We start from the raw sequence: 6,050 nt of genomic DNA on the forward strand, positions 1-6,050 counted from the left end.
GCGAGGCCCCAAAGCGGCGATTCCCGGCTCAGGTGCCGCTCGGAAGGAGCCTCCCGGCTGCCGGGGGGGGGACCGGGACCCTCCTCGCAGCAGCCCCCCCCTGCCTCCTTACCGCCCTGCTTGCTCGCAGCTGTGAACCCAGACCCTCGCCGTGGGTTTTTTTTTTTGGGGGGGGGGGKGAGGAAGGATTTTACTCGGGGAGGAAGGAGGGATCTCAGGCTTTGCGCCTGGGATGCGGAGCCACGCTCCCGGGAACGGCGGCTGACCTTTAAGCGCTTATTGGCTACGGAGGTTAAAATAAGCTTGAGATGGAAGCAGAAATAGCTTGTAGAAAGGTTAAATCAAAGGTTAGATTTGTTTTTCCTGGGAAAATTGAGGCTGATTTCTAAAAATCAAGGCTTGGGGCGAAGGAGAGGAAAGCACATGAGCCCTGAGGGGTCCTAGACAGGGAGATGAAGTTAAGGTACTGGTGGCTGCTGGCAGCGTTTGACACCGAGTCCTGAAAGCTGGGGGGCAGGTGATGCTCCAAGTTTATTCGGGACTTTGGGGATTCCCTAGGTGCATGCGGCCCATGGCTGCTGCTGGTGCTCTGGGGCTCGGCCGCGGCCGCTCGGGGCCTGCGGGCCGGCGCCTGCACAGGGCTGTCCCGGAGGGCCCAGGGTCCCCGGTTATCCCTGCAAGCGGTCCAGACTTGCGGAAGAGAAAGTGGGTAATGGGAGGGTAAAAACTAAACAAGTCAGAAAGGGAAAGTAAAGTCACAAATGTGAGTAATAAAGCAAAAAAAATCCCCTTCTAGATTTGGAAAAATGCAAAGCACCGGAAGTAGACCAGGGCTTGTTTTGTTTTAAATTTAAATGAGATTAAATTTGGCCCCCGGGAACTGAGGCAGCGAGCCTGGCCACCGAGGAGGAGCGGGAGATGACCCTTCCCGAGGCGGCTTAGCTCTGGCTTCGTGCTTTGGAGCTGACGGCAGCCGCCACCGGGACCCGGGGGGTGGGCATGGCCCGCCCGGCCTCGCTTCTCGCCCCCCAGCCCCAAAACACCGGTGTGGGGAAGGGAAGCGCTCCTGGGCAGCGGGCTCCTCGCTCTCCGGATGTTGGCTCCCGTGGGATGGCAGAAGGGTGACAGCAGAGCGGCGCAGCTCTGTGGGGGCCACGCGCTGGTGCTTGCTGGTGCCCCTTGCAACAGTCGCTGTGCATCCTACAGCCGGAGAGTTTGTGGTGTTGTTGCGGGACTGGGTGTGCTCCGGAGCCGGGGGATGCTCTGACTCTCTGGGAAGCCTCCTGCAGGAGCAGCGGGCTCCCAAGCGGCTCGTGCGAAAGGCGGCGCAACCCGGACGGCCCTGCTGCGGTGCGAAGGCAGGGACCTTTCCGCCTGCCTCCCTGCTCCTCGCGCTTTCTAATAACTTGTTGCCTGCTTGTTGCTGGACAGAGCGAGCAAACGGTTAAGGCGGGAGGGAAGCGCTGGTGCGCGGCGAGGCCGTGCTGTGCCGTGGCGTGCCGTGGCGTGCCGTGGCCGTGGCGTGCCCGCGGGGCCGCCCGGCGTGCCGCTGGGGGCACTCTTCTCTGCTCGCCTTCCTGCTTGCGCGTTGGGAGAGCAAACAGGGAAGTGGTTTTCTGCAGTCTCATTGCAGCTCGCAAACAGAGCCCGTAATTCGGCGTGCGGCGCTCGACTGCCACAGCGGGAGAGGCCGTCGCGCCGGGGCGGCCGCGAGCACGAGGGGCGCCCCGAAAGGCGGGCGAGGGCTGGCAGCGGCCGAGGAGCGGATGCTTCTTGCCGCAGCCCGGGCAGATCGCTGCCGCTTTACCTGCGGGAAGCGGCGATCGCAGACACGTGGGAATTTGTCTGGCTCGCTCGGCATGCCGCGGGACTGCTGCTCCTTGCGGAGCCGGGGTCCCCGGGTGCCGCTGCGCGCCGTGCCGTTGGGATGCTCCCGGGAGCTCCCGGCCCTTCTGCACGTGGCGTGTTGAAGAGTTTCCAGCAAGCTGGGAAACATAAGCGGGTTTCCTCGCGAATGATGGAGCGAATGATGGAGCGGCTGCTCGCGGGCCGGAGGCTGGAGGAAGCACTTTGGGCTGGAGCACGGGGACCTGTCGCTGCCCCAGGTGCACCCGGCTCCCCTTGCCCTGCTCCGGGACTGGGTGGCCTCAGGGCAGCAGCTTAACTTCACCACCAAGCCCATGGCTAATTTGTGCAAGGCGCAGTGATTTAAATGTATATAGGCTGATGGCAGGGCCATCCCGGTCATTTGTTTAGCGTTAATCTGCGCCTCTCAGCCCGAACAAAGGCGATGCTGAACGCGCGGCGCTTCGCAGCGGAGCCCCGTTTTGGGGCTTGCAGGCGTTAGCGCGGGCCGGGCGCGCTGGAGCTGCAGACACTTCAGGGGGATGCTCATTTGTTTATAAAAGAAACCCACATCTGTTTCTATTTGAATTTTTTAAGCAAGCATCCATAGAAACCTTTCTGTTGGTTTCTGGCTCCGTAAAAGCTAGATTTTAGGCCAAGTTTGACCTAAGAGCGACCTTTTCAAAGTATTACAAATTTTTTTGGTATTTGTTTATGACTTTAATAATGATGCCATGCGGGGAACGGGTCAGTCAAAGGTGAAATTAGCTTTCACTGTAAACAAAGGATTAATTCTGAAGTGCAGACTGCATTTCGCGGAGACTTTAAACTGCTTAGCCATAGGCGAACTAAACCGCTCCCGGGACGAGGCCGCCTCGTCCAGCGGCGCGGCGGGCCGGGAGCTCGGGTCTCATCTTGCCGGCGGTGACCACGCGGCCGTCGCCCAGCGCAGCCCGGGGAAGGGGGGCGACGGGTCCCCCCCCCGCGGTGGGTGCGGAGGGAGCTCGCGGGCTGCCCAGCCGCGATGCGACATCGTCCCTCGGGAAGCAGCAGCTCCCTTGCCCGGCCTGCAAGTTACCCCTTTCCTGCAAAGCTCCGCTCGATCCCGGTGGTTTTGGCCCGAACTCTGCTTTCCTCGGGCAGCGGTGCCACGTCGTCCCCTGCCCAAGCCGTGGCTGCGTTTTGGTGCTGCTGGGCTCATAGCTGCCCCCTTTGCTCAAGCCAGGATTTAATGAGAGCAATCGATAGAGAATTTTGTCCAGAGGATGCTCTCAGGGGTCCTGGCAAACCGGGGCAAAACGCTTTTCCTAAGCGGAGCCACTGTTTCAGCTGCACTTTGAGCCATTTCTGATCGAGGGTGGTAGGTGCCTGCGAGCTCCCGTTGCTGTGAGCTGCTGCTCCGGTAAAGGGCTGCTGCTGGGTAGACGCAGGACGGGAGCCGGACGCAGGGACCAGGTGCAGCCAAGGCGATGACCAGCGCGTGCTTCAGCTCCGACTTTTTCCCCTCCTTGTGTTTGGTTTATTTAATCTCAGTGACGAGGAAGTCCACGAATCAATAAACCTGTTGCTCCATCGCTATAATCCAAAAGCCTCTTTGCCTCCTCAGACCAGTAGGAGCCAGTTTCCAATGTGCAGGTAGAATTCCCACTAAAAACGAGTGAACTGCATTTAAATCTGCCTTCGATATCATTTCCCCCAAGCAAAACCTAATGGCTGCTCAGAGCAAGGCTGTGGTTTAATAACATCTGTTTCCCCTCGAATCGCTGGAGGAAAGCATTGATATTGCCATATTCTCGAGGAACATTTTTAATCATGTTTTGACAGGGCAGTGCTTTCCCCAGCACTGATAGTTAAAATGTTTACGGTGCTTTGCAGCATTATCCCTTATAACGGTGTGATAAAACATAGCAGGTATGTTGTAAAACCCAGGTGGTTTTACCTCTCCCGTGGAGCGCAGGTCTTCGGAAGCTAAAACCGCGGGGTTTTAACCCGCGGGACGGGCAGGGGGCTGCGGGGGCCGAGGTGCCGGGGGGCTGGGGCGGCGCGCGGCAGCCCCCCGCGTGCGGCGGCGCCCGGACTTCCCCCGGAGGAGATCTCCCCGGGGTTGTTCTCTTCCCTTTTTAAAGCCCCCGGGGTGGTTCCCGTCGCGAGGGTGAGCGTTTGCTGGCGCGGCCGGGGCGGCGCGATGCGCGGGCGCTCGGGGTGACGGCGAGCTGCTGCCGAGACGAGCTGCTGCCCGAGCATCAAGGGTGACGTTCGATTTCTTTTGTTGCAGATGGAAGAAAAACGACGAAAGTACTCGATCAGCAGTGATAACTCCGACACCACTGACAGTAAGACCTTTAACTCAAGGCTTTGAACAAGATAACTAAGCGGTTCGCCTCCAGCAGGGAGAGCGTCGCAGTAACCGCTGGGCGGGAGCGGAGGGAGCTGCCTTTGCCGGGCAGGCTCGGCTCGGCTCGGCTCGGCTCGGCTCGGCACGGCATGGCACGGCGTGCGGGGACGCCTCGTGGGCAGCGCGTTGCTGCTGCGCGCCAAGCCGGTGCCGATCTCAGCGTCTGGCCACCGGCTCCTCCGACCCGCTGGAAGCGTCTCCCGCGTGCGAGGCATTTGGGTGTGAGAGAGCGGCAACCGCTGCCGGTTGCAAATGGAGCAGAAGCCTCCGCAGACGCGTTGTCCTTCCGCTCACGCTGCAGCCTGGCACCGGTTGGCTTTTGCCCCGGCTGTACTGGTGGGAAGGGAAGTTTAGCTGGAGTCAGGGCAGGATTGGACCCTTCGTGTTTCCTTCCCGGGAGCTCAGGAGTGATACGGAAAAGGGATAGTTGGGCCTCAAGTCGGAAAAGCTCGTGAGCCCACACTTGCTTTTAAACATGTACCTCGCTTCATCCTCACTCAGCGGAGCCCAGAAACATGTGCTTAACAGCAAACGTGCAAACGTGCTGAATTCGGGCTATAAATAGAGCGCTTCCCTCTCCCACTTATTTCAGGGTTGCACCCACTGCAGCGATGCTTTAGCTCTTCGGTACCTCAGGGCTCCGAGATAATCCCGTGCCCGGGCTCCCTCATCTCCCATCCTGTTCCCGGGCTCCCTCATCTCCCATCCCGTGCCCGGGCTCCCTCATCTCCCATCCCGTGCCCAGGCTCCCTCGTCTCCCATCCCGTGCCCGGGCTCCCTCGTCTCCCATCCCGTGCCCGGGCTCCCTCGTCTCCCATCCCGTGCCCGGGCTCCCTCGTCTCCCATCCCGTGCCCGGGCTCCCTCATTTCCTACCAGTTGCTCTCGGTTTCTTGTGACTGACACAGTGATTTGATCTGTGCCTTGCTGGGAATTTGTGGGATCCCCCCACTTCGGGGGATCTGCCTAACCAAACAGCCAGGAACGGAAGGAACTTGGCTAAAGACATGGAGCTGCTGGGCCTTTTCCTAACGGGATGATGGGGAGAGCCCAGGGGGTTGGGAAAGGCGGATCTTGCTGGGCTTGGCTGCGGTTCCCCCGGCTGTAGCCAAAAGAATTGTCAGTGGGAGCGGAGTTTGCACGGCTCCCGCGGACGCTAACCTGCTGCTTGGCTGCAGGGCCGGACCTCCCTCCCTCCCTCCTTCCCTCCTTCCCTCCTTCCCTCCTTCCCTCCTTCCCGCTGCCCCGGGGAGGCGTCGGGGCTGGCCCGGGCCTATGGAAAGCGTCGCGGGCTCGGAGCAGGCTCTGGCAGCAGCTCTAGCTTCCCGGGAAACGCAGCATCTCCGCTTCAGAGAGGGGCTGATTTCGGAAGCTGCGCTCCCAACTTCCCGTTCCCGAATCCCCAGCTCCTCCGCGGCGTGCCGAACCGAGCTGCGTTAGCCGCCTTCTCCGCCTTGTGGGGCTGAGGCGTTTTCAATCGTGGCGTTAAACGCCGCGGCCTTATCTCCCGTGGACGTTGATCTTCGTGCTGCGGGTGGTAGCTGAGCTGCTGGCGAATGCTCTCCCGCAGGATAGCTGCGGACAGACCGATGCTCTTTTCTACGCCCGGCCAAGAGGAGGGGGTAGCGGCGCGTTGTCGTCGCCCCCCGTCGCAGTGCCACGCTGCGGCTTGAGGAGAGGGGCCGGCTGGGAATTACTGCCGCGGTCTCCCGGCGCGAGCTGCGGCTCTGCCCGCGGCCCTTCGAGCGGCTCCCTGAGTAAAGCGACTTTTCCCGCTCCGCTTATCCAGCTTTTTTTTTTTTTTTTTTTTTT

The 6,050-nt window shown here is 60.7% G+C and overlaps 1 protein-coding gene across 6 annotated transcripts in view; it reads left to right on the forward strand.

Moving 5' to 3' along the window:
* JADE2 (jade family PHD finger 2) overlaps nt 1–6,050 on the forward strand; it is a 114,142-nt gene that overhangs the window by 49,587 nt on the left and 58,505 nt on the right. For all 6 annotated transcript variants that reach the window (XM_026063299.1, XM_026063300.1, XM_026063301.1 and 3 more), the window contains exon 3: nt 4,121–4,178. In XM_026063299.1, the coding sequence (XP_025919084.1) occupies nt 4,121–4,178 (58 nt within the window). The remainder of the gene's footprint in view (nt 1–4,120; nt 4,179–6,050) is intronic.

This window comes from Apteryx rowi, unplaced genomic scaffold (genome assembly GCF_003343035.1).
Source record: "Apteryx rowi isolate R43461 unplaced genomic scaffold, aptRow1 scaffold_2, whole genome shotgun sequence".
Lineage (NCBI taxonomy): Eukaryota > Metazoa > Chordata > Aves > Apterygiformes > Apterygidae > Apteryx > Apteryx rowi.